Raw genomic sequence first — 24,692 nt, 5'->3', positions numbered from 1 at the left:
TGGTGGCCCACAGTGTTAATATGTCTTTGGACCACCTTCGACAAGGTCTCGGTCTCCGAGCTTCTTACCAATTACGCCTTCACGTCGGCAAAGCTATCCCTCAAGCTTTCTTCGAGTGTGGTGAATCCTTTACCACCCTTCATGGACTTGAGAATTCCCTCTGCACCCTCGTTTGGAACATGGCTGAGATCTCGTCCAATGCCTGGAAGATCGTCGATGAAGGTCTTGTTGGGATACAGCTTGCGCAGAATGGCGAGCACGTCGTTCCAGTTGTATGGATAGCCGAATCCGAAGATACGCGAGCCAACATTGCCATCCTCGGGCAACGTCAGCGCCGCAACGTGCAGCTTTGCCGTGTCACGGACGTCCACGAAGTGTTCTGTTCGGCGTGTCAGTCTTGTTATGCAACAAGTTGGGATAGAATGGACACTTACGAGGGGGTACAGCCTTGACTTGGTCGATCTGTCCGTCATAGAAGGCCTTTGGCCATCCACCGGTGCTGGGCCAACCTTGCGCCTCTCGGTCCAACACCGGGCCATGGTTTGCGCTGGGCAAGACGGTGCTGAAGACGAAATTCAGCTCACCCTTCTCTTTGGCCTCCCTCACCCATGCCCATGCGGCTTTCTCTGCGGCCACCTTGCTAGCAGCATAGTTGGTGAAGATATTGGTGGCATCGAAGGGCGGTTCACGAGCATTCTTCGCCGCCCATTCGTTGTAGTCATTGCGACCAAGGGTGTATTCTTCGTCGACCTTCCACGGAGCTGCGGCCATGCTTGACGAAGTGTAAACGAATCGCTTGATGCTTGGGGTTTTGGCAGCAGTGCGAAGTGGATTGACTAGGGCGTTGACGACGTCCGTGATATATGGTTCTGGATCAGGTGAGAGGCCGGTGTTTGCAACGTGGGCTATGCCTGAGACTCCTGCCACGTCATTAGCATCCGAGATTGGCTTGGACTGACGAACATACCATCGAGACCACCATCCAAGGCTCCCTCGTTTTCGAAGTTGTCGGCAGCAACCAGCTCAAATCTGTCCGGACCGAAGTGCTTGTCAAAGTAGGTCTGTAGCCACTTGGACTTGCTGACATTACGAACGGTGCCCCTGACACGGAGACCAGACGCGAGTGCTTCATTGGCGATTGCTGAGGCAAGGTAGCCATTGACGCCGGTGACCAGGACAAGAGAGTCTTTCTCCATACCTTAGTTCTTGCAACAGTTCAAGGGGCCCTCGTAGATAATATGGCAGTACTGAGAAGTTGACGATCTACATAATTAATGCAAGGAATGCACCTTTGTCGAGCTTGAGAGTCGAATATCTCAACTTATACAAGTCACTTAGCGTTCACCTCGTAATAGTCCGAAGTCACTGGCTTACGAAGAACCTGCATTCACCATCGTGGCAACCCCACTTTGTGTTGTCCGCAACTGCCCCATTTTCACATGAATGTCAAATACTTGGTGGTGCCTTCTAGTACTTGAGGACCAGGACTTGCTAGTCCAGACCTGGGAAATGACGAGCCTGGCAAGTGTGTTCAAGACATCGTTACTGACGTTCTCGGTTGGACCAGCCGCTCATCAGGGTGACTAATGATCTGCAGGCACTGAATGCATGCCAAGGCCTCGCAAAGCCAACCTTAAATTTGTCAGCCACTTGCGGCATGAGCAACATATCACACTATCGTAGGCTGAATGTCACAGCAAGTCGACTATGTCTGCTCAGAGTCCGCGCGAAGATTGTCCGCATTCATCTCGACTAAGTCGCTGGACTTCGTCAAGTCTTCCATGGATGTAGATGGGGATCAAGCTCCGCGATGCAGGTCGATTTGGCAATCCCCCTTTCTGCCAGCACATCGCACATTGGCTGGATCGAACGGCACTGGCGTACCTCTTCGGCACCCTCTATACCCGTATATATCGATCCATCCTTGTGTCGCAAGGTGAGTCGTGGTTGCTCTACAGTATCGTCGGCGTTGCACAGGACAATTTTACGCATATAATCTAGACAGTGTGGCCAGTGATCGTGACGGAAGTCCATGCCGACGTCCTTTCCTTCGCTCGCTTGCTGTATAGCCAGACGGAACCTGGCGATGCAGCGTAGCTGATGAAACCTGGGGAAAACTCGTTAGCAAGGACTGCATTGCCTAGCCCTAGACAGGCGCCGACTCACATGCTGAACTCTCCTCGATCGAAGGGACCGTCTGGGGTGGAATACTCGCCAAGGTGATCTTCGAGCATTACTTCCCACAGAGCGTCTGCAGCGTGGTTTCGGGTCATGTACCGGCTGTCTCTGCCAAGCGTCGTTGATCGATACTGGGATGAGAGCGACGCACTCAGTGTCGTCCCTTGACAATCAGTTGACGATGGCAGGCGGCTGACGAGAACCGTGATGGCGATGAGCGACAGAGCCAACAGACAAGTCAGCGTAGCGACAGCCACTTTCAGGCCGCGGAATGTCGACGAATGCACGCGGTCAGTACATCGACTCGCCGGCCCATCGTCGACCTCGAAGCCTTCCTCGTTGTTCTCCCTCAGCTTGCTATACTCGTGCATTGACATCGGCGCATCAGTCCCAAATCGTGTCTGCTTTGTCCCATCGATCTGATCGCTCGTAGCTCATCCATAGAGCATCGATGCGATCATCCGGTGCCTGCATCGTGTTGAACTGCCAAGTCTATGCCGAATCTCGAAGCTACGTGCATGGGGCGATTTCTTCTCCACTAAGGCATGCTATTGGGCAAAATTACTGCCTATTATGGTAAGCAATAAGCCGTAAGCAAAGTGACTGCCATACTGCACATCGTGAGAGATAATCCAAGGCCCATCAGACGGTCTGTATATTGCCAATAATACCAGCAACATGCTCAACAGCGCATTGAGGCATCGACCAGACGGCCATGGGTGGCTGGGTGCCAGAATCGGACAAGGAGGACTCTCTAAGCCATGTTCGTCATTCACGCAAAGAAGCATACTTCCGGAAGATCCTCCTCGTCACAGGAGCAGCAACCATACTCTTATCACTAACAACATACTGTCTCCTCCGCCTCAACCTCCACCAGCTCAGCATCTCAAATTGCAGCCACTCCGCCGCCGAAGCCCGTGCCAATGGCTGCCACTACGAGCCCATGCTCGCCTCATGGATTCCCACCGAATGCTATGAGCCCGAGCCTCGCGACGAGTACGCACCATACGACGACCGCGCCTGGTTCTGGGACTACAACATGACCATACCCATGATTGGCGAAGATCTTGAACGGAAACGTCGCGGGGACGATATCACCGGCTACACCAAGTTCTTCCATGACGAGCACTGTTTGTATGCCTGGCGGAAGCTGCATCTTGCGGTGGAGAAGCGACGAAAGCTGGTCGACAGCAAGACGATGGACTTGCATCATTCGACGCACTGTTCGAAGCGCATTGCGAAGCTGATATACAATGTCGGGATGTGGGATATAATGAGACGCTGGACCATACTTCGCGGTCGCCGGTCATGTATCAGACTTGTGTGCCGTTGCCTTGGAAGACGCGGTGGGATTGGATAATTTAGCTGCTCCGTGTGCGCTGGCGCTGAAGTAATTTATTGTAGTAGCTGATGTGCAGGCGATGTCAGTACTTTGAAGCATACTTAAGTGTCCAAGGTCGAAATTACACGCTTTATTTACCGTGAGTTCACATATTTCATCAGGTGCTGCCAGCAGATGATCCACAACGAGCCGGAGGTGGATACGGTCCATCCCAAGCTTGCCCGTCTGGCCTTTTAATCAGCTGCTGTTTCGCATGAAGTGCATGCTCCGAAAGCCAGCCGCCGAGTGCAGTCCAATTGACGCACTGATGGACGATGGTGTTGTTCGCCTTTGCGGAAAGCCCATCTTCCCTCCAGACGATTGGTCGCAATGTTAGGTCTGGCTGGCACATGATCCATTGGCGCAGAGTATCGATACAATGATCTGTTCAGCCCAAGTCAGTACTTTCACGAGTACACATACACCTCCGGAGACCTTTCGCAACATACCTAGATGGATTGGGAAGCCATCGGCATCGCTTCTCGAGTCGCGCGACGGACACGCACTTCCATGGATATGGTGACGAATCGAATCCTGACATAGGGTTAGACATCGGCTTGTTATGTACGTGGTCGCGGTGCTCACCAGGCAATGTAGGTGATGAAACATGCTCAAAGACACCCAGGCGTCCCCAGATTCATCCGAAAGATGGACAGTCGATGCGCCTGGTGCTATCGCAGTTCTCGGAACTCGTATGTTGTAATCTATTTGGGGACAAGTTAGGCCGTCAGTGTCGCTCTACACCTTCTCGCGCTCCAGCTCCAGCACTCACTCTGTAGTACATGCTTCCAGAGCTCGTTGCGTTCTGGATTTGGAGCGCCACTGTAGGGATTGTCGGGTCCTGTGTGCATTTCCGATATCGTGATTAGAGGCAATGAGCTGATTGCATCATAAGCCGGAGCTGCAGTACTCCTCGTCAGCTCCAGCTCTCAAGTCAAGCAATGAGAACTCAACTCACATGCTGTCACCATGCTTGGTTGCTGTCTGACTGGTGAGGTGGCCTCCACGAGTACCAAACGAACACCGCACAGATATGCAGCAAGAATTGTGAGAAACACTGCTCCTAGAAGACACAAGATCTGAAGTATCGGGTACCGCCGCCGAGCTGCTATGCTTTGTCGCTCGAGCTCGTCGGCATCTCGTTCCGACGAGGCTCCCAGATTCTTTAGGTCGTCTGCACCGCCGTCGAGCAGCTTCTCCGTTGCGCCATCGCACTGCATTGGTGGCATGTCTCTCTAGCACATCGATGCTTCGAGCCTCCACGAAACCGCTGTGCAGAATCGATTCGATGTCTGTTGGTTGATAGCCTCACTCCTCGGCGCTTGCACTAAAGACCAATTGATCGTGGTCCGGGCGGATACCACTGCTCTGGCAGAGCATCCTCAGCGGATGGGCGGTAAGCTTGCACACGCTCAGCCATGTTTTGGGGTACCACTCTGGCGGTCGTCGATCAACTAGGTACAGGAGCAAGAGTAATGCTTACGGTCCCTGAGAATAAGCTCTAGATGACCAGCCGGATGACTATACTACGGAGAGCGATTGCGCCACCACGTACAACGATTCTGTTGAAAACTCCCCGCTCCGTGCCCCGCCCTCCCCTTAACCGCCCCAAGATGTCCCTGGGTCAAAAGACGGGCCGTGAGGCAAACTCTGGTTCCTAGAAATTTCGTAGTCGTAGTCGCAAAATTGCACTGAGGGCAAATAGATTTATTCATCTGAGGCACTCACGGAACTGATAGAAGTCGAATTAGGAAGGTGAATTTCCCGATAGGGTGCCACTGTTTGACGTCAGCTCCCCTTGCTCGCACATCTCTCCATTTCCGTCACCTATGGCCGGACTCATGCTCCACGGCATGTTCCTTGCTCGAACTTTGTACCATGTCGGCATGTCCGAGTATAGAAGAGGTCAGTCGCGTTGCTCGATCTACTTCATGAGTGTGGCTGTTGACTATGGCATTATTGTTTCGCAGACCTGTCAGATCTATTCGAGGTATGTAAGAGAATGGCCATTAGTGAATCCTATGGGTTTCTCTATGCTATATATCTTTGCTCGAGCTCCCTCCAGCGTACTCATTGCCATGACGGATCCCATGCCGCGCTGGAGGGCACAAACGGACTGCGGCTTTCTGTCCTTCCCCCGATGCAAAACGCCTATGGCTTGCGTTCGATGACGACGGGGGCACGCTTGTCCACATTGTAGTCAGTCTGCCAGTCAGCTTGTGCTACTGGCTCCGGCTCAGCTAGGTTTGTTATTCTTGCATCATCGGACTGTCCTTCGACTACTCACGACAGGAGTGCGCTTGTCGACATTATAGTCAGTCTGCCAGTCGGCCTGACGCTTGTCCACGTTGTAGTCGGTCTGCCAATCCGCCTGACGTTTGTCGACATTGTAGTCAGTCTGCCAGTCAGCTTGGCGTTTGTCGACGTTATAGTCAGTCTGCCAGTCAGCTTGACGTTTATCGACATTGTAGTCGGTCTGCCAGTCAGCTTGGGGGCCTGGCGCGGGCTGGGCCTGTTATTGACGTGCGATCGCGTCGAAAAGAAAGTACTTACCACTGGAGCAGCCAGCGCAAGGCCGCTAAGAAGCAGCAGGACCGCTGAGTTGACAACTGAGACCCTCATGGTGGGCAAAAGCTGAAGGGTCGACGTTGGTCAGAAAGAGCAAGCAGTATTGGGGTGGTGTTGAAGCGACGGACGACTTCTGCAGGGGCAGACCTCAGCAAACTCCAAGCCAGGATAACATGCATAGGCTGTCGTTATATTGAAGAGACAGGTACGCTATCGGAGACGACGTGTGATTCGCTTGCAGGTAAGCCGCCGCAGGATGCATGCGCTGCACTGGCGGCAGATGAGCACAACCGCAGAGCCAGTCTTCTGGTACAACATCACTGGTCTGCTAGCTCTTATGGCTTATTGGTGAGACTCACGTCTGTGCAGATCAGAAAGAGTGTAAGCAGACTTCACTTACGGATCAGGGTGTGGGACGCTACTAGTCTTGGCTAAGGAGCAGCGATAGCCCTTCGACAATGGCTATCGTGCTGCCATGGTCTGGATTCGCATGAAGCTCGCGGCTCGTCTGTCCTACGAGCCGTTGGGTCACCGTCTGGAGACGGCCATGTTTAACAAAAGCGTCGAGACCAAGTACTTCGACGATGCCAACGATGACGACTCGAGTTCGGACCCCGTCTCGCTGCCACGACGACGGCGGTCCAAAGCTCGCTGGATTGCGGTCTGTGCAGTCACATCAGTCCTCTTCAGCCTACTTTTTCTGCTGCTGTGGCACATGATGTACAGCCCGGGATTTGTATTAGGGGACAGAACGAGGGATTCGAAGGAGATGTGGCCACATAGTACGAAACTGTTGTACCGAGCTGTCCGGAATGCTAACGAATGGCTACAGTTGATACGAGAAGTCTCACCTTCGGTTTACAGAAGGTCTACACAGATCGAATGGAAGCGGGAAATAGAGCATGGGAAGCATTGATGCCAGGTAAGTCCATGTGACTTCTCGCATTCGAACACACACTAAGCAGCCCGATTCCAGTCGGTCGAGGCAACATATTAGTCGAGAACCCACGTCAGTACAAAGACTTGGGACCTGGCGTGCCCCAGTCCAACCCAAACGTAGAGGGCTACGGCATCACTGTCTTCCATCAGCTTCATTGCCTAGCAGAGCTCCGATATGCTCTGCATAGCCTACAGAACGGCGACGACAGCTACAAGACCCCGCCGCGGCATCTAGATCATTGTCTGGATTACATACGGGAGTCGCTGATGTGCAACGGTGACACGACCATCGAGACCCCGAGTCGTATTGAGCGGAAGGGTGATCATTTCGTGGGTGGTGTTGATGGCACCAACGTTGTACACACGTGTAGAGATTGGGACGCAATCTACTCGTTTGCGGTGGAGCATCGCAGCGGCAACCACACGGGCCATATAAACCCAGGGGCACATCTGGGCCACGAAGCATAAAGACCGGTACAAATAACCACTTCTGCTGGATGAACTGAGGTGGCTGTGGCTACAGGGCACTGAGGTAGCTGTCTGACGTCCTTTCTGATCGCCAAACATCCGTCCTGGCAGAGTCGTTCCAAGTGTCTTCCCTGCGCTCTCCGGACCAGCATTCAAGTGTGCAAGCTCGACCTAAGAACCCTTAGAAGGGAAGAAAGTGTGCCAAGTCCCTGGATTGCTTACGCCAATGACAACGGGGGTAATTCATGCTTATTGGCTGATGCGTAAGCGTACACTCGCTGTAGAAAGAGGGCAGCTTCAACCCACAGACGCTGCATTGATTGACATGCTAGATGATGATGCTTACACCGGGCATGGGCAGTCATGCAGTTCCTGAGCCAAAGTGCCCTAGTAGGCAGGCTCGCAAGACCGGGCTCGCTATCTACTCCGTACAGCGCTTGTATCACGACTCAGGCTACCCATCAATATGGCGTGATTGTCTGGTCTCTGGCGATGCAAGAACGTCGACACAATCCCGTCCGCCATGTCGAAGAACCCATTGCTGTCCGATGATTCATCTGACTTGGAGGACGACATCTCCCTGTCGCGCGGAGGTTATGCATCACCTCCCAGCATCTGGCCACAGCGGGTCCTTCGCTTGCTACAATGGACCGAGCACCTGCTGCTAGGCACTGCTATCTGCATCATCGTTGTTCTGTCAGCAACATGGGGTCGGCAGAGCCGAACAGATGCACAGTGTGGCCGACAGCTTTCGGCGTTCTGTGAGTCTTGACCATAGCACCGACAATCAGTGCTCATCGTGAGGGCCCAGCTGACAATCACTGTAGCTTTGCCAAAGTTGCTTGACCTCGCGGTCGGCAGCTACCATGACCATCATTTCCAGGGATCACTGCTCGCAAGCAACGAGTACAAGGACCCGCCAAGTCTGTCACCACCGAGCAAGGCCGTGGATGAGACTTGGGAGATCTTCAAAACCAGTGAGTATCCTTGTCAGGTAGTCTCAACTCAAATATGCTGACGGCACGTCGCAGTCGGTGCAATCCATATCACTGAAGACGACGTCAGAGCACTGGGCAAAGATCCGCGAAAGACTGTGAGATGGCCGGAGAAGTATGGCGGCGGGTATATAGGCTTCGTGGAGTCTTTGCATATGTTGCACTGTCTGGACTTTGTTCGGAAGATGACTTGGGGTGAGCATTACGCTGGTGACAAGTATTTTCAGGAAGACGCATTTGGTGTTCGCAGACATGCTGGTAAGATACACCCAGACTTGACCGGAGGGTTGGTCAAAAGACGAGACTGACATCGCTGTGGCACTATAGACCACTGCATTGATATCATCCGCCAGGCACTGATGTGCAATGCGGACGTTGGGATCTTCACATATGTCTGGGTAGAGGGGTATCCGAAACCATTTCCCGATTTCGATGTTCAGCACAAGTGCAGGAGTTTCGATGTCGTGCTTGATTGGGCCAAGACAAATCAGGTGTCTGATGTTGTGCTGGCTGATTTGGACAGGAATGGAACGGAGGTGAGGGAGGGATTTCTTCGTTCATAGATCATATGCCACGACAACCGTCATGTCGAGAACGTTGCTGCTGTTGTATGACCACACCAGACGTCAGCACATTTACGTGCACGCTAGCCATGAGTCCCAGCTTGAATTCCAGCATTCAAGTTGGCGCCTTTGCGGATAAGCAGGCTCACTATATCCTGATCCCCTTTCGAGGCCGCGATATGTAAGGCGGTCTGGCCTCGATTATCTACCCCGTTGATCTCAGTCATCACCTTTAGTAGCGTCCGCATCGATGCAATGTGGCCGGCTTGGGCAGTTATGTGCAGCGCGGTCTGGCCTTTCGAGTTTCTAGTTGTCCAGTCGGCTTTACTGTCTAGCAGTAATTTGACTAGGTCGTCGTGGTCGTTCTGCACCGCAATGTGTAAAGCCGTGCGACCCAAGGCGTCGATGCAGTCCAGTGAGCTTCCACTTGCTACGAGTAATCGTACCGTGTCGATATGACCTCCGAGGACGGCACAGTGCAATGGTGTTGTCCTGACGGGAAGAACCAGAGATATTGGCTCTCCGACAGACTGACTTCTAGCACAAGATACGACTCGTCCTTCCGTCGAAGCATTGCTTTGTACTGCACGCAAGACTGCATCGTGCGGCTGGGTCGTACGTGAAGTGGAGTGGCTGATAGAGCCAGAGGGCTCCTTGTCTGAGATTTCGGCGATGGTGAGTTGGGCTGCTGTTCCTGCTTGAGGTGTATCTGCGAAGTGTACCTGATCAATGAAGAAGTCATCATCGAACTCGAGAAGCGCGGCATCCTGGGTAGCATCTATGGCTCTCGCAAAGTCTGATGTAGACGAGGTGAGATAGTGCTGGCCCAGACCAAATGGATCTGACTGTGGCCCATCACTTTCAGCGAAGGGAGGCACACTCGACGGAGGCGTCCTTATGCCGCAATCGACACCGGCATGAGATGGTCCGGCTGAATGCGTGCACTGTGCCTTTCCAGTCGCTGCTGTGGGTCTCGCAACGGCCTCATCATCAATCTGCTGCTGGCTTTTCGGTCTGGGTATGTCGTGATGTCGACACGAGTGGTCTTGCTGATCTGAGTAGTTGAATGTGTTCAATCGGCTCATGGAACCATGCCTATGGTTTCTTCCTGTTTGACATCATATCAGTCTCCAGATACTTACCTAAGTACCCGGAATAATGGCGAGTCTTCTTACGGTAGCGTCTTTGTGCCAGCTTGTTCTGAATCCGTCGCCGAGCAGCAGCATCCCCAACACTCTCCCATTCTTCTGCGCCTTCCGACCGCGTCAATGCTGCCATCCAGTAGTTGCTGGTGCGCAATGCGGCATTGAGACAGGCACAGGCAGCGGCAATCAGCCACAGGTTCGAGATGGTCGATCAAACGGTGTCGTCACCGCGGGGAGACCGAGACGCGGCCCATAATGTATACCCCCATGCTGGTCCCCGAGTCAGGCCTTGGGAGGCCACGCACATCCGATCCCATGGATCAGCAGCCGAGCCTTGATGTTGACTTTCGTTATCAATGGTCATGCACGTCCTGTAGCAGCTGCTAACATCCCACCCTGCAGATCCAGTTCCTTTCGTTCGTACAGCACCGAATACAAGGCCGCAGCCAAGAGGATCTTGGCCAAAGCCAAGCACTATAATGCCGCCTTGAGCCCTATGCGGTAGGTCACAACTCATGACTGCTACTGAGGAGTCTGTACTCCACGAATAAGAGATGGCGCTTAGCTAGAGTCTTAATGCATGCAGTGTGTTGGCATAGGGCTACCATTGGGGATCGGGAAAATTCCGACTTTCGAGGTGCTGAAGAGATGGAGCGCAAGAAGCTGTGGCGTCTTCGGAGACACGTTTCGCCCACGGCTCAGATATGAAGACTCGTCAGATCGGTACGCATAGATTTTGGACTGTCAGAGAAGGACCTCAGATGCTGGTGCTTTCTTGATGGCCTCGTGCCGCGGGGACGGTGAGCAACAGACGGAGACATGACTGGACCAGACACTATGTTCAATAGATCTTTTGACCCCTATCATGATATCGAACATTGGATGATTGGACTAAAAGTATGGTACCATCGCACCGCCGGCCTTATATACTCCGTCACTTAAAGATCGTTCGCTCAAGGCTGAGTCTTAGCCTCGGCTTGGCATTTACCTAACATGACCTTGGTTACCCATGGCACCAATGTACCTGCTTCTTCCTCACATCCCACGAGTACCTGCCGTCCGACTGCTCAAGCCAGCCGCCACCTTCCTGCAAGTCACGACGAGCAGCTTTGACCAAGTATGGAGGCTTGTATCGTCTGAAAACGTGTTACACCTGGTCGCAGACTCGTGTGTCCTCCCTGGGGATGACTGCCATCGACTCTGTGCTTCCACATCCACCACGAGAAGATACTCTTGAGATCAGACAAGAGCGAAACTTGACTACCTAGGTCGCGGTGCTTAGCTATGGCTGTTTGCCGACCCATCCGGCATGGACTGGCACCCTTAACATGAGGTAAATAGTTTCGGCAGCAGGCACCACCGATAGAGGACAATCGAAATTGCATCGCTGCGCACTGTCAGCGACAGGAGCGACTGCTTGACTGCTGCAGCAAGAGCGGCCGAGAGACAGCATTCGCACCTACCGTGCGAAGTACACCCTGTAGCAGGAGCGACCGACTGGTTTCCTGCTACAGAAATTGCCCACTCAGGCAGGTGCGACTGCCGTCAACCAGTGGCTCCTGCTGCAACGTAGAAAGTGCCTGGCGTGGCAGGTGCAACTGTCAATAGGTTGGACCTGCTGCAGAAGTGCTCAGCGAAGCAAGTGCGATCGAGGTTACCCGAATCGCTACTGCTGTAAAAGGTTTTTTGGGGCAGGTGCGATCGCCATCACTCGGTCGCTCTTGGTGTAGAAAGTACCCACTCGCATCTTATTGCACAAAGTGTCTTGGTCAAGACGAAGACTACGGCTTCGTCAGCGCTTTCGGGACTCTTTTGGGATGGCTAGGTGACTGACATGCTCGGTCCTGAAACCACGTATTAGATCAGATTGGGCCCTGTTGCCCTCACAATCAATCAATGCCGCGGCGACCTGCCTCGCATGGTCTGTTACGTCGACGTTGTGGCGGAGTGACCACTGTACACTTGGAGCGACTCTTGTTGTGAGCTTTGGCTTCAGTAACTTTCCAATCTTGAAGATCTTGTGACACCGAGTGGGAGAACGGGCCCTGCCAGAGTCTCGAAGCTCCCGCTCACCCAGGTTGTTCCGCAGCAGCAGCGAGGGGAAGCCGAGTAAGTAGATCCAGCCACTCAAACAAGTCGCGCTGCTGAGTCTGCATACATAATCTAGTCTGACCTGACTCAATCGAAAACGTCGCGGTTTGGGCTAGCATGACGAAACCCGAGAAGACCGCTGCAATCTTCTCTTCTGACAAGGACGCCGTTACGGATGTCTGTTCGTCAGGAGTCGCCCAGATCGCCTTCAGCTTGTCGACGCCATTGAGTGGATTGGTCCCGAATTCCGCCTTGGATGCTCTGGTGATGAGCAGATGAGCTTCGATTTTCTGAGGCACAGCAAAATCGTAGACGGCCCAGATATCGTGATCCAGATTGATGGGCTCAAGTTCCGCTGCTGCAAGTGGCTCAGAGATGAAGTGTTGATTGCATGGTCTTCGCATGGAGGGAAGTGAGCATGTTTGCGCGATATTGTACATGGTAGAGTACATTCTCCAGCGCTGCAAGCTCAAAGTGACTGGCAGCAACATGTTGTCGGGCGTCGATCTAGGATCGTGGGATGTCGGGTCCAGAATGCCATAGAGCGTGAGTGCCAGAGGGACCGAGTCTTCGCTGCTCTCTGCTTGCAGCACTGAACAAAGTAATTGTGCCCGAGACCGAGAATAGTCAACAGAGATGCGACTTGTGCTCTTCTGGCAAGTCTCAATCAGTCCGAGCAGCCCGTACACATGGTCCAGGGGTTCTGAACATGCCAAGCTACCGTAGCTGTAGATCAGGTCGATCAGGCTGTGGTTCATGGCTCGATGCCTTGATCGGAGGTCGCTCTTGTGGAGCAGGAGACGCTGCGCCGCGTAGAGATGCTTCATGGTCTGCTCCGGCAGGAAGTCATGCCTGCACACGAGGTGCAAGAAAAGCAGTTTTCTGAACTGTGATTCGTTCAGGCTATGCTCGCCACAAATGAAGACAGTATGGTTCGCCAAGATGACCTCTTGGACAATCCATAACCTACAACAGCATCAGTACTCACGCCCTCAAAAATGAAAAAAAGGCATACCGTCTCCAGTAGTCTTGGTTGAAGATATATTCCAATGCCGATCGCATCTGCAGATAGGCATGTGTCTGGGACAAACGTTTCTCCCACCGATTGACGTCCTCCAGCAGCGGCAGCATTGCGTCCGTCTCCCGAGATCCTTCCCCAAGGTACGCAAGCACTTGATTTGCAGTTCGATATATGTTGCCCATCAACGCGACTTGATGATTCCGTTCTGTCGGGTTGTCCTGATCAATGCTGATGGCGTCGATCCAGAGAACAGTTCGCTTCCCACGTCTCATCCTCTGCCGGGCATTCAGAAAGTGCCAGAGGTTTCGGCGTACCAGAAATGGTCGTCCATTGACCGTAATCTCGTGGGACGGCTCATCGTGTCCCCAAGTATATGAGACGGCGTCGAACCTGCCACGATATCGTTCCAGGGACGCAACGAATAGCTCACAGCATATTCCGGACGGTAATGGTAACAAGCGAAGAAGTCTGACAGTCTTGTAGTCCTCCTTCAAAGTCGTGTACAAAGGGTCTGTTGCATATACATTCGACAGCGGTGTGACACTGCCCAGGGAGCCACTCGTGACAGTGGCATCTGTCTCGAGCGGCACGTTGGGCACCATCGATATGCTCGTGCCTCTTATAGTACCACAAAGCTGGATAGGATGTGCAACGAGAAGCTGACTGTAAGGAAGCGAGCTGAAGCACGAGAAGACACCGACATGATTGCACGTCGTGACGGAAGTCCACGACTACAGAAGGCGGTGTGTCCAGCACGTGTACTTCACTGACCGCCTTGCAATGGGCGCCACAGGACTCACCGCTGGTACAGACGTCAACCCCACAATTCTGGTCTTCAGCCATTCACCGCAAACCAGCTCTGATGCGAGCAGCTAGGAACCAATCACATGAAACTGTCGACGCAGGTACCGTCCAATCAATGCCAGGGTCTGACCGGAAATGGCTGCTTCGCATCTGCAGTGGGGCCGTGTGCATGGCATATCGAATTCCTCGAGTTGAGAAGGCTGGAGGCGGCAGTCAAGATGACCCCTATGGGAGCTCGAAAGAGGCGTGGGCAAAATGTGACCGAGATCGCGGGTCAGGGGCGGAGTTCTTGGCATTATCGGCTCTCCTACGGACTTCGCTGCTGGTAGCTGACCGTGGGAGATCAAAGGCGGCGATGAACACTATCGTACGAACCACTCAGCATGCATCCCGGTCAAAACACCTCCGTCACAAGCACGGAGAGGCAACGATCACAAGTCGAAAAGGCCTTTGTGAGTCGCATACAAGGATGTATACAACAAGCTTCCATTACAATCCTGCTGAACCTATCCTTTCCTACATAGACCTTCAGCGTCTCAAAAACTCCCCAACCTCAAACCCAACCCTCCTCTTCGCCTTCTCCCAAAACTCGGCTTGACCCTCAAGCCCTGCTCCGCTACCACCATGACCCATTCGCACCACCACAGCACGACATTCAATCAGCTTCACGTCCACCCCTTGTCCAATTGCTTCAGCAGCAGTCGCCACGACAGCAGACTGGGGGACAACGCCTGAGCCTGAGCCGCCTGAATGTGGCGCCGAGCCAGAGCCTGGTGCTGAATTACCGCTATTGGGCGGCGGAGGTGGAACGGAGATGGATGGACGTGAGGCGCCGCTGCCAGCCTTGATGGGCTCGGTCTCTTCTGCGGTGCCGGTCGGGCCAGTAGATCTCGCAGCGTCGATCTCGGCAGTGCCGGTAGATTTCTCTGCTATGGCGCTCTTTTCTTCCATGTTCCCTAACGTCGTAGTCATGTGGTCAGCGTGACCTCCAGATCCACCTTTGATGACAATGCTGACATCTGGCCCAATACAGCCGCGCCACAGTGTTGCAAGCCATTGCCAATGTGCAAGTGGGGAGTACGAATCGTTGATGGGCAGAGTAATGGCGGCAGTGTCAACAGTTGTGAGTTGATAGTGTGGGACCAGGGCGATCGGAATTGGTGTTGGAGAACTAGAAATGGAGGTTGAGCTTGGCGACTTGCTCGCACCAGGGGTAGGCGGAAGTTGTTGGGTCGACACGATAGGAGGAGGATTAGTGTCAAACTTGCTGGGCGATGGAGGCGTCATCTCACTACTGGGTCGACTTGCGGGCGCGGCGGATGATGAGTGCTCACTCTGCTGATGTGGGAGCTGTTGTTGTACGATAGCCGCAGCAGGAATGCGTGTATATGGGCGATCCTCTCCATCGGTCGCTTTGGAGGTCGAGCCGTAAGATAATCGACCACCGACAGAAGGGCGCTGTTGGGTCGGGTCTGGCAGAGAAGGATGCTGACCATGAGGGATACGGTCTGCCTTCCCATCAACTTCACTTCCGCGTCGTTCTGACCTCACATCGGCGGGACCATCAAGTGTGACTGATTTTCGAGCTGATGAGGCCGAGGCCGTTGAGCCGGAGATCGATCCTGGTCTGAATTTTGTGGTGATGAATCGCCTCATCTCCTCACTGATTTTGTGCCATTCGCCAATGACGTTCAGCGTCTCAGCAATCGTGAGAGGATTTCTACCTTGCATGGCCGACCACACGCTGTAAGGATCAGGGCCGCCAAATATTCGGACTGCGAATTTGCCGTCTCTTTCGAGCTCCTCCGCCAGTGAGTTCGTCATGCTATACACAGTTGTCGGGTCCATTCCTTCAATGGCAACGACGGAGCCACGGACCTCGGGAGCTGGTGATGTTAAACTAGGCGCAGGCAGGTGTGGTGATATTTGGCTGAGTATCTTGACTTTGTTAAGTACCGGGATGGACATAATCATAGCCTCAAGTCCGGAAGTCGATGATTGGCTCGCGCTTGGCGTCGTAAGTGGTGGGAGCGTAAGACTGGGATCCCGTTTGTGTGCGTGCGGCGGACGAACCATTTGAAGCTTTGGCGGTGGTGGCGGAGGTCCTGCGGGAGCGTACATCGCATGTGGTGGTGGAGGGCCCGTCATGGATTGTCGCTGACCAGCATTCGGTGGTGCATCTCCTCGAAAGTACGTAGCCCTTGGTGAATATTGATAGGGAGGTGGCTCGCGCCATTCTCGTGTTGGGATATAGACTCCGTTGCCATCATAGCGACGACGCTTCATATCGGGACCATCACCTGCGCCCTCGGCGACCGAAGGATATCTTGCTCGAGGATCATGGTATCGGGGAGGAGGTGGTGGCCAGTGGCGCTCAGGGTACGACGGACGACCACTTTGCGGCGGCGACACCATAGCTTGCGATCCAGGTCGAGGCATTGTCACTGCTGAGCCTCGGGGCGTGGTCGGATAGTGATTCGACGAGTAGGGTGTGGTAGGAGGATTCATCGTCTTGCCGCCACACTTGACGCAATTACCTTGCTCGTCGACTTTGCCGCCACTTGGAGGACCCGAACCCGATGATTGACTGCTATAGCGGCCGTTGCGTCGAGGTTGGTAACGATAGTCGGGGTATTGTTGCGCGTGACGAGCCTTTTCTTCCTGTGATGAGAATCGAGTATCAGCACAATGCACTTTGTGTGTTCGGCTTTGACTTACTTCCGCAAGCGCCTTCCATTCATTTTTGGCATCTTCTGGCAGACGACTCCATTGTTCACCAATGATCTTGGATATGGCCGGATTAGGCAAGCCAGGATTCGCACGAACCACTGCTGCTTGTTGGTGCTGGCGATAAAGAATGAAGGCTTATTTTCTTTGTTAACTTGACACTTGAATTGTTGGGCCACGTAAGCTCACCATTGCGTGGTCTGGGTATCTTTGGTTCGGGCTGACACAGACAAAAACTGCTCGACCCATCCATGTGACCTATACTTGTTGGAGAAGAGGACCCCTCGGAATGATCGTGCGAAGCCATCGCCTGGTGTGAACGTTTCCGCGCGTCGAGATCGTCAAACTGATCCGGATGAACGAGGGGAGGAGGAGCTCTTGCGTCAGGCGACGCAGGCAGCTGCTGCGGAGGAGGGGAGGAGCGTGAGTGGGATGTTATATGAGGAGCAGCCGGCGGCAAGTGAGGCACGGTATTTCTTCTTCCATCATCGTTTATCGTACGGGCATCCTTATAAGGGTCCCTGACGATGTGATGATCAAGCAGCGAGGCTGCGCGAGATGTGCGGTATGGAAAGGGATCAATGGTAGCATCGGTCAGCAACGAATGGCGAGCGGTGATGCGGCGCCATTGCGAGGGCTGGTCCGAGATGGAGAGAGTCATAGCGCAGAGAAAGGAATTCTTTGGCGAAATGACAGGTGAGAATGCTCGCTGTTGAATGCTGCATGGACGAATAGAATAGAGTTGTAGCTGGCATGCTGATCGCTATTCGGTGACCATGGTCGATACAAGTACAGACGTGAACATAAGATGAAAGATGAGAGCAAAGCTCTGTGTAGAGAATTGGAACGGCCATGACCTGTTCGAAAGGCTGGTTCCCACTCACCGCAAGATAATGCTGCCTCTCGCAGGCACATTGTCGCGGATGCACCGTGCTCGACTGACGCATAGTTCCGAGTCCTAACAAAGAAAGCCCGTGAGGAATGCAGACCAGAACAAAGAGGGGCCCCGCGGATTGGCCACCCTTCATCTGCCAGAACGCGTTACCTTGACCCTGTCATGGAACAGTAATCCTGATGAATCTCATCGAATGGATGCTGTGCTGTGACGGCGGAGATTGAGGTGAGTTGAAGTTGAGTTTGCGACTGAAACGTCTATTCACGAAGCTGTTCAATCAATACAGCACAAAAGTGCACCTTCGACAACTTCAAGTTTGACGCAGTGGGAGTGGAGTCCATAAGTACCTGCCGAGACCAACCGGACTGAAGAACATCCGCAGAATAGCAAGCACGACGGGCGGAGATGGATTGATGGTGGGAAGGGCCTTATTGATGATGGGGATGCGTGAAGCAGCTGTTTTGTTGCGAAGCTGAAGAAGGTTGAGATTCCTCCCAATCCGCTTTCGCTTTCGGCAACGCTTCGGTGCGCTATCGAAATGTTCTACACACCACTTATCCTGTCAAACGCCTGTCAAAGTACCAACCCTAGCATGCTGCTAGCATCTCGAGTGTTCAGCTGTCCGTCTCGATACGGCAGTGAGCTGTCACGGGTTGCTACAGAAGGCATCGGCAAACAGTGCGTTTGGAAGTTCTTTGGGGTTCGTCTCGTCTCAAATTTGGCATATAGGACGTTACACAAACAACGATCTCTGTGTGAGAGGCATCCAACAGTGTGGTATCATAAGACTGCGTAATCTCGTTTCGTCTCGTCTCGTCTCTTCATCCGGCGAATACTCGTACATTTTGATCTACGCTGGCTGTGGCAAGCACACAGCGTATCTTTCCGCTGGTCGGTGCTTTCTCTTCCTTTTTGGCGCCATTGGTAGTCCCGTTGGCATCGCCGTTAGCCGCAGGCTGGACCGGCACATCTGGTGCCCACCTGATACTGCTCACAAAGTGTTGATGCGCTCCGTCAACCACTTTTACACACTTGCCTTCTTGAGACAGATCCCAGCAGCGGATGGTCTTATCGTCTGAGACTGATAGGAGATATCTGCCAGAAGGGTGAAATTGTAAGCCGCGAACCCAGTTGTCGTGCCCGACGAGTGTCTTATGACATGTGCCCCGATTGTCCCAAATTTTGATGATCTTGTCCCGGCCGCCGGTTGCTAGGAACTCGCCCGAGCTTGCGGTCGGAGGAGGCTTTTTGTATCCGGCTATTGACGCCAGATGGACGTACGCAGAGCTCGGTGCAAATGCAACACACTCCAAATAGTGCTCATGACCTAAGAATGTGATCTTCACTTCACCGGTGTTGGCATCCCATAGCCGGGGAATTTGATCGTTTCCGGCACTGAGAAGCCATCGGCCGTCTGCTGAAGGCGTGACTGATCGTACCCAGGCAGTGTGAGCCTTCAAGGTCTTTAAGCAGTAACCCGTCGTCACATCCCAGAGCTTCAGTGTTTGGTCTCTCGACGCCGACACCAGGATGTTGCCAGACAGTGGCGCGCCGGCAGCACCAGAAGGTACGAAGCGAACGCATGATATTGAATGATCGTGTCCTGGCAATGTGCGGGTGTTCTTGTATTCGTCGCTCGGATCCCACAGCTTGATGGTGAGGTCCGAGCTGCAACTTGCCAGCAGTGTTCCACCTCTTGGTCCGCCAAAATCAACATCTAAAACTGCTTTTGTGTGGCCCTTCAGAGTCCTTTCCAACTCGCCCAACTCCCAATCCCATATCTTGATCGTGGCATCTTCCGACGCCGATGCGAGTGAGGAAAAGATCGGGTGAAATGCAATAGAAGTGACGGGTAGCCTGTGTCCCTGCAGGGTGTGCCGAGCTGGTGCTCTCGGCAGCCATGTCGCTGGATCGACCTTGCGACTGGAGGACAATGGCGTGGCCGAGTCGACTTCTTGTTGCAGAGCCGCATTCCTCGTCTCCAGATCCAAGATTTTCTTCTGCAACCGTACAACTGATGTCCATTTCTTCTCTAATAACGTTTCGTATTTCTTTGCCGTGACATCGTCGAACGTATCGGCCAATTTTGATTCCTGCCGAAGTGCATTTGCGCTGTCTACCATGCCCACCGACAGCAAGTACGATATCATTGACTTGTGCCTGGGGAGAGGCGATTAGTTCAGGAAGCGGTTTGGGAGGTACCACGCATACTCACAGTTCATCTGCTTGTCGGGAAGTCAACAACTGACTCATGTTGGCCCAGAGGCCTCAGCCAGACCTGTGTACCAATTCCGACCCTTCTTGTCGTCTGTATCTGGCTATCCTCGTGGCTAGGCTCTCTACCGTCGATTCTGGCAGCGTAGAAGGAATGTCCAGGGCACGAGGCTGTTCGACAGTTGTGGTGGCTTCGTGGAGGCAGCCTGGCAGACAGCAGTACTCGAGGACCTGAGGTGTAGGGAACCGCAGTTGGTCAATTTGTTGCGACGGGGCACATTGCAGGGGTGGCCGGTGACATATGCGGGCAATCCTCAATTGACCGACAGGGATTCGCCTTTCGCCAAGTCCGTGTAAACATTGACAACGGGCCGTCGCTGGGTCATCGGGTACCCATAGCGGCTCACATGCGCTGTATACACACTCTACATTGCCACATCGTCTATTGCACGTACTTGACAGTGCTTCTGATCCACTGCAGGACTCGAGAACTAGAAAAGGGCACCATCGTATCGACAGGCGAACTCCTTGGCTAATGTAAACACGCGAAATCAAGCGACAGCCAGTTTATTATTTGCGCGCCGCGCGGATCGCGACCTCCCCACTACCAAACCACCCATCGTTGATATCGCGGTCCCTTGCGCTTTCCTTCCATCTCTTCGAGGCGCTCTGTGACAGCAAACACGATCGAACGATAGGTACGTCACGCAGCAACTCCCCGCATCATTCATCAGACAGCATGCTAACAGCACGTAGGAATAGTAACAGCACTACAGCCTCTCCACCCACCAAGGGAGCCAGGTCCGTCTTCAATCTTCGTCGCCTGTTCTCGACTCCCAGCATGGCGGAGCAGGAGGAGGACTTCTCTCAGCTGCCGCTACCAGATCGGTTCGCTCACAAGCTTTGGAAAGTACGAAAGGAGGGCTATGAAGAAGCAGCCAGGTTGTTCGAGAAATCCCCGGACGAGTCGGATCCAGTGTTCAGACCATTTGTCCAAGATGGCAGCATATGGAAGGGCGCCGCCGCCGATAGCAATGTCGCTGCTCAACAAGAAGGTCTTGGAGCGCTCTGTGCATTCTTGAAATATGGTGGTCAGCAATCTGCTTCACGATCGCGGCCGCACACGATTCAGCCCATCTACGAGAAAGGTCTGTCATCAACAAGACCTGCTGCCAAAGCCAACGCCCTCGAATGCCTCCTACTCTATGTCGAGATCGACAAACCTGATCTGGTCATCGAGGAACTCCTGCCAGCACTGGCAAACAAACAACCAAAAATTGTGGCAGCCACGTTGGCCGCCATCACTTCGATATTCCACAATTTTGGAGTCAAGCTTGTCAAGCCTCAGCCGGCGCTGAAAGCGCTGCCTAAGGTTTTCGGACATGCAGACAAGAACGTCCGCGCGGAGGCGCAGAATCTCACAGTCGAGCTATATCGATGGCTCAAGGATGCGCTCAAACCTGTGATATGGGAGGAGCTGAAACCTGTCCAACAGACAGATCTTGAGAAATTGTTTGAGAAAGTCCGCGAAGAACCACCACCGAAACAAGAGCGCTTCACAAGAGTCCAACAAGCAGAGATGGCAGCTGCTGAAGCCACTGCCGACGAAGTTGGTGGATCCGAAGTCATGGTCGAAGCTGAAGACGAGGAAGCGGTAGAGGTAGAGGCCTTCGATTTCGCTGAGCCGCAGGACGTTCTGTCCAAGGTGCCCGAGAACTTCAACGAAATGATCAACTCGTCGAAATGGAAGGAGCGCAAAGACGTACTGGACGACTTATTCAACGTCCTCAGAGTACAGCGGATCAAAGCGGGTGCGTGGGACGATGTCATTCGCGGTCTCACCAAGTCGATGAAGGACGCCAATGTAGCAGTGGTAACCGCCGCGGCAAATTGTATTGAGAAACTGGCTCTGGGCCTCCGCAAGGACTTCGCCAAATATCGATCGACGGTCATGGGTCCAGTCATGGAACGACTGAAGGAGAAGAAGCCTTCTGTGGCAGAAGCGCTAAGCGCCGCCCTCGATGCGACTTTCGCGTCCACCACTCTCACTGAATGTATGGAAGACATCATGAGCATGGTTGTCAACAAGAATCCCAATGTCAAGGAGGGAGTTGCCAAGTTCCTCGTTCGGTGTCTACGCACGACAAGAGACATTCCTTCGAAAGAAGAGCAGAAAACAATCGCCGGCGCTGGTACGAAGCTGCTTACCGAATCGGCGGAAACGATCCGTGCTGCTGGCGCGGAGGTTCTTGGAACTCTAATGAAGATCATTGGCGAGAGGGCTATGAACCCATATTTGGAGGGACTCGACGATGTACGAAAAACCAAGATCAAGGAGTTCTTCGACACTGCCCAGGTCAAAGCGAAGGAGAAACCGAAGCCGGTCGCTGCTCCTCCAAAAGCTGCTGCTACGTCCTCAGCGCTCGGAAAGAAGGTGGTCGGTGGCGGGAAGAAGCCGGTCGCCAGGAAAGCTGTAGCTGCTGCGCCAGTGGAGGATGCTGCGCCGGCCCCAAGGCCAACAGCAAAGGCATTAGCAAAGCCTGGCGGTGTCGCGAAGCCTGGGCTGGCTGCTCCGTCTGGTCTGAAATTAGGCGGGTTGAAGAAGACCAGCGCTGCTAGTCCGCAGCCTCGTCGAGTCATATCCCCTCCTACCAGTCTAGACGACGACGATGAGCCAGCGGTTGCATCACCATCCAAATTTGGCATGGGCCGTGGCCTTGCCGGCCGGCCCCTTGCCAGACCTGCTGCGATGCCGATGTCACCGCCTCCTGCGCCAGCAGCCCTTGGGATGAGTGCCATCGAGCGCGCCGAGCTTGAAGAACTAAGAGCTGAAAAAGAACGACTGACAGGACTGGCTGACAGCCTTCGAAGCAGTAACGCCAAGCTGACCGCTGAGATTACCGAACTACAGAACCAAAATGCCCAGCTCATCGAAGACCACACTCGCGACGTCCTCCAGATCAAAGCAAAAGAAACACAACTCACTCGAGCGCGTGGCGAATGCGATGTTCTACGTACAGAAATGGAGTCTATCAAGAAAGAGACAGAACGCTACAAGCGCGAGGTTAATCGCCTCGGCCGCGAGAGCATTGGTCGTGAACGTGACGATCTGAGCCGTGGTCGATCTACATATGACGACGACAACGCAGGCGGCATTTACGATGACGAGCCAGTCCGATTCACCGCCAATAGCCGCTCAGAAAGCAAGTCTGACCTCCGAAGTGTCCCTGGACTGCAGCGGACTGGCTCAGGCACGAGCAATATATCGTCTGGCCGTCCCGCGAGCGCCAAGCCCAACAACACAAGACCAATGTCTGGATTCACGAACAACAGTCTAAGTCCAAGCGATGAGAAGGAGAACGCCAATGGCTTCGAAAACGCAATGCTGGCGAGGCGGAAGATCAGTCCTTCGCTTGCTCAGCAGCCCCAGAGCGGCAGTATGAGTCCTGTCAGACCGCCTATAGTCACAGCAGAATCGGGAATTGGTGGCAGTACCGAGAATTGGAAGCGAGCGGCAGAGGTGACGAGTCAGTTGAAGGCAAGGATTGAGGCTATGAAGGTATGTTCCTCTACTAGGACGTCAACAGCTTTACATGGTGACGCGCTAACAACCTCACAGGCGAGACAACTACCACGAAATCAATAGCATGAGACTTTCCCACGATGCCTTCCTCCGCCGAAATCCTCATATATGCCGCCGCACCTCCGGTCTAGCGATCCTACCGGGCCCACTCAGTTTCAGGGGCATCTTGCTAGGGTCTTCACTTCATGACGGAATCGTCCCTGTCTGGATTACATGCTGAAGTACCGATCTCTGACGAGCCTAAGAGGCGAGACGTATTCTGGTCGATTGCTCTCATGAGGGACCTTGTTTGAATTTGAGTGGTAGAAAAGGGTCTGCACATACTACGACGACGAAACATCGTTTGAGATGACGATTTTGATTATCATGATGATACCCAAGATGCATAATACGATTGTCCATACCTACCTCACCTTGTCACCTGTCTTCTTTCCAGGCTCAATTGCTCCGATGTTGCCGTGGCTGGAGACTTCCTCACGCTTGCGCCACTGACCTTCGTGACGAGCAGAACCACGATGTCTTTCCATATCATGAATGTGAGAACATAAGGGCATCACTTTCCGCTTACGACGAATGAAGGACACTTGTATCAGTCGATCACCGCACGTCGAATTGAACGACTGAGGCAAGCGTTACACGATGGGAAGGAGCAACGCAGCGGCTTCAGGCTCAGTAAAAATAAAGATGGGAAGGATCGTGGGCAGCAATCGAGTATTTGAGAAAAGGAAAGAGAAGCCACAGGCACATGACTGAGAAGGCACCACCGACTAACGCAGTCAGAACAGTTGTGTGGATTTCATTTCATGTCATTTTGGAAAACGCTGCTAGGTAACACGACACGTTCGAGTCGTTCCGTGCGTTTTGTGTATGCTCGCGCCGTGGTTGCTGTTTGGCAGCAACTCGCAGCGAGTTGCCCGGCCTTGCGGCAGAAGCGCTTCGCGCTAAGAATGGCCGGGCATGGTTGTGATCAGACATCGTGGTCGGTGAGGACGACCGCAAGTCCGGCCCGAGCGAGAGTACCGCATCGAGCGCTGGAACATGGCCGAATCCAATCCCATGCCTTCGATGCCTTCCGAGCATGTCATCCGAAAGGCCTGTGCGTATACCTCAAGCTCAGCCA

At 53.5% G+C, this 24,692-nt stretch overlaps 12 protein-coding genes across 12 annotated transcripts; 4 read left to right on the top strand and 8 right to left on the bottom strand.

Annotated features, from left to right (window-relative positions):
* Window positions 1-71: 71 nt before the first annotated feature.
* AB675_10616 (Aldehyde 2) lies at window positions 72-1,196 on the bottom strand (the record flags this gene model as incomplete). The annotated part of the gene is made up of 3 exons (XM_018139402.1): window positions 72-379; window positions 435-920; window positions 968-1,196. 3 exons carry the CDS (start codon window positions 1,194-1,196, stop codon window positions 72-74), a joined length of 1,023 nt encoding a protein of 340 aa, XP_018000914.1.
* An 801-nt stretch (window positions 1,197-1,997) lies between these two features.
* AB675_10615 (uncharacterized protein) lies at window positions 1,998-2,555 on the bottom strand (the record flags this gene model as incomplete). Its single annotated transcript, XM_018139401.1, has 2 exons — window positions 1,998-2,097; window positions 2,167-2,555. The coding sequence occupies 2 exons, from the start codon at window positions 2,553-2,555 to the stop codon at window positions 1,998-2,000; spliced, it is 489 nt and encodes a 162-aa protein (XP_018000597.1).
* A 338-nt stretch (window positions 2,556-2,893) lies between these two features.
* AB675_10614 (uncharacterized protein) lies at window positions 2,894-3,538 on the top strand (the record flags this gene model as incomplete). The annotated part of the gene is made up of 1 exon (XM_018139400.1): window positions 2,894-3,538. One exon carries the CDS (start codon window positions 2,894-2,896, stop codon window positions 3,536-3,538), a length of 645 nt encoding a protein of 214 aa, XP_018000824.1.
* A 139-nt stretch (window positions 3,539-3,677) lies between these two features.
* On the bottom strand, window positions 3,678-4,788 carry AB675_10613 (uncharacterized protein; the record flags this gene model as incomplete). Its single annotated transcript, XM_018139399.1, has 5 exons — window positions 3,678-3,943; window positions 4,009-4,093; window positions 4,145-4,263; window positions 4,332-4,460; window positions 4,518-4,788. 5 exons carry the CDS (start codon window positions 4,786-4,788, stop codon window positions 3,678-3,680), a joined length of 870 nt encoding a protein of 289 aa, XP_018000920.1.
* Window positions 4,789-5,710: 922 nt separating this feature from the next.
* Window positions 5,711-6,181, bottom strand: AB675_10612 (uncharacterized protein; the record flags this gene model as incomplete). The annotated part of the gene is made up of 3 exons (XM_018139398.1): window positions 5,711-5,794; window positions 5,847-6,065; window positions 6,113-6,181. The coding sequence occupies 3 exons, from the start codon at window positions 6,179-6,181 to the stop codon at window positions 5,711-5,713; spliced, it is 372 nt and encodes a 123-aa protein (XP_018000774.1).
* A 421-nt stretch (window positions 6,182-6,602) lies between these two features.
* Window positions 6,603-7,534, top strand: AB675_10611 (uncharacterized protein; the record flags this gene model as incomplete). The annotated part of the gene is made up of 3 exons (XM_018139397.1): window positions 6,603-6,909; window positions 6,960-7,049; window positions 7,104-7,534. The coding sequence occupies 3 exons, from the start codon at window positions 6,603-6,605 to the stop codon at window positions 7,532-7,534; spliced, it is 828 nt and encodes a 275-aa protein (XP_018000777.1).
* A 523-nt stretch (window positions 7,535-8,057) lies between these two features.
* On the top strand, window positions 8,058-9,092 carry AB675_10610 (uncharacterized protein; the record flags this gene model as incomplete). The annotated part of the gene is made up of 4 exons (XM_018139396.1): window positions 8,058-8,295; window positions 8,362-8,511; window positions 8,566-8,787; window positions 8,857-9,092. 4 exons carry the CDS (start codon window positions 8,058-8,060, stop codon window positions 9,090-9,092), a joined length of 846 nt encoding a protein of 281 aa, XP_018000637.1.
* Window positions 9,093-9,175: 83 nt separating this feature from the next.
* Window positions 9,176-10,370, bottom strand: AB675_10609 (Serine/threonine-protein phosphatase 6 regulatory ankyrin repeat subunit B; the record flags this gene model as incomplete). Its single annotated transcript, XM_018139394.1, has 2 exons — window positions 9,176-10,200; window positions 10,268-10,370. 2 exons carry the CDS (start codon window positions 10,368-10,370, stop codon window positions 9,176-9,178), a joined length of 1,128 nt encoding a protein of 375 aa, XP_018000656.1.
* Window positions 10,371-12,306: 1,936 nt separating this feature from the next.
* On the bottom strand, window positions 12,307-13,951 carry AB675_10608 (uncharacterized protein; the record flags this gene model as incomplete). The annotated part of the gene is made up of 2 exons (XM_018139393.1): window positions 12,307-13,294; window positions 13,344-13,951. The coding sequence occupies 2 exons, from the start codon at window positions 13,949-13,951 to the stop codon at window positions 12,307-12,309; spliced, it is 1,596 nt and encodes a 531-aa protein (XP_018000606.1).
* A 730-nt stretch (window positions 13,952-14,681) lies between these two features.
* Window positions 14,682-17,541, bottom strand: AB675_10607 (Repressor of filamentous growth 1; the record flags this gene model as incomplete). The annotated part of the gene is made up of 3 exons (XM_018139392.1): window positions 14,682-16,814; window positions 16,872-17,017; window positions 17,070-17,541. 3 exons carry the CDS (start codon window positions 17,539-17,541, stop codon window positions 14,682-14,684), a joined length of 2,751 nt encoding a protein of 916 aa, XP_018000579.1.
* Window positions 17,542-18,596: 1,055 nt separating this feature from the next.
* Window positions 18,597-20,028, bottom strand: AB675_10606 (Nuclear distribution protein PAC1; the record flags this gene model as incomplete). The annotated part of the gene is made up of 2 exons (XM_018139391.1): window positions 18,597-19,935; window positions 19,991-20,028. The coding sequence occupies 2 exons, from the start codon at window positions 20,026-20,028 to the stop codon at window positions 18,597-18,599; spliced, it is 1,377 nt and encodes a 458-aa protein (XP_018000644.1).
* An 802-nt stretch (window positions 20,029-20,830) lies between these two features.
* Window positions 20,831-23,635, top strand: AB675_10605 (Spindle pole body component alp14; the record flags this gene model as incomplete). The annotated part of the gene is made up of 2 exons (XM_018139390.1): window positions 20,831-23,548; window positions 23,609-23,635. 2 exons carry the CDS (start codon window positions 20,831-20,833, stop codon window positions 23,633-23,635), a joined length of 2,745 nt encoding a protein of 914 aa, XP_018000791.1.
* Between the last annotated feature and the right edge of the window lie 1,057 nt (window positions 23,636-24,692).

This window comes from Cyphellophora attinorum, assembly GCF_001299255.1.
Source record: "Cyphellophora attinorum strain CBS 131958 chromosome Unknown Contig11, whole genome shotgun sequence".
NCBI lineage: Eukaryota > Fungi > Ascomycota > Eurotiomycetes > Chaetothyriales > Cyphellophoraceae > Cyphellophora > Cyphellophora attinorum.
This window is presented reverse-complemented; position numbering and strand designations above follow the sequence as displayed.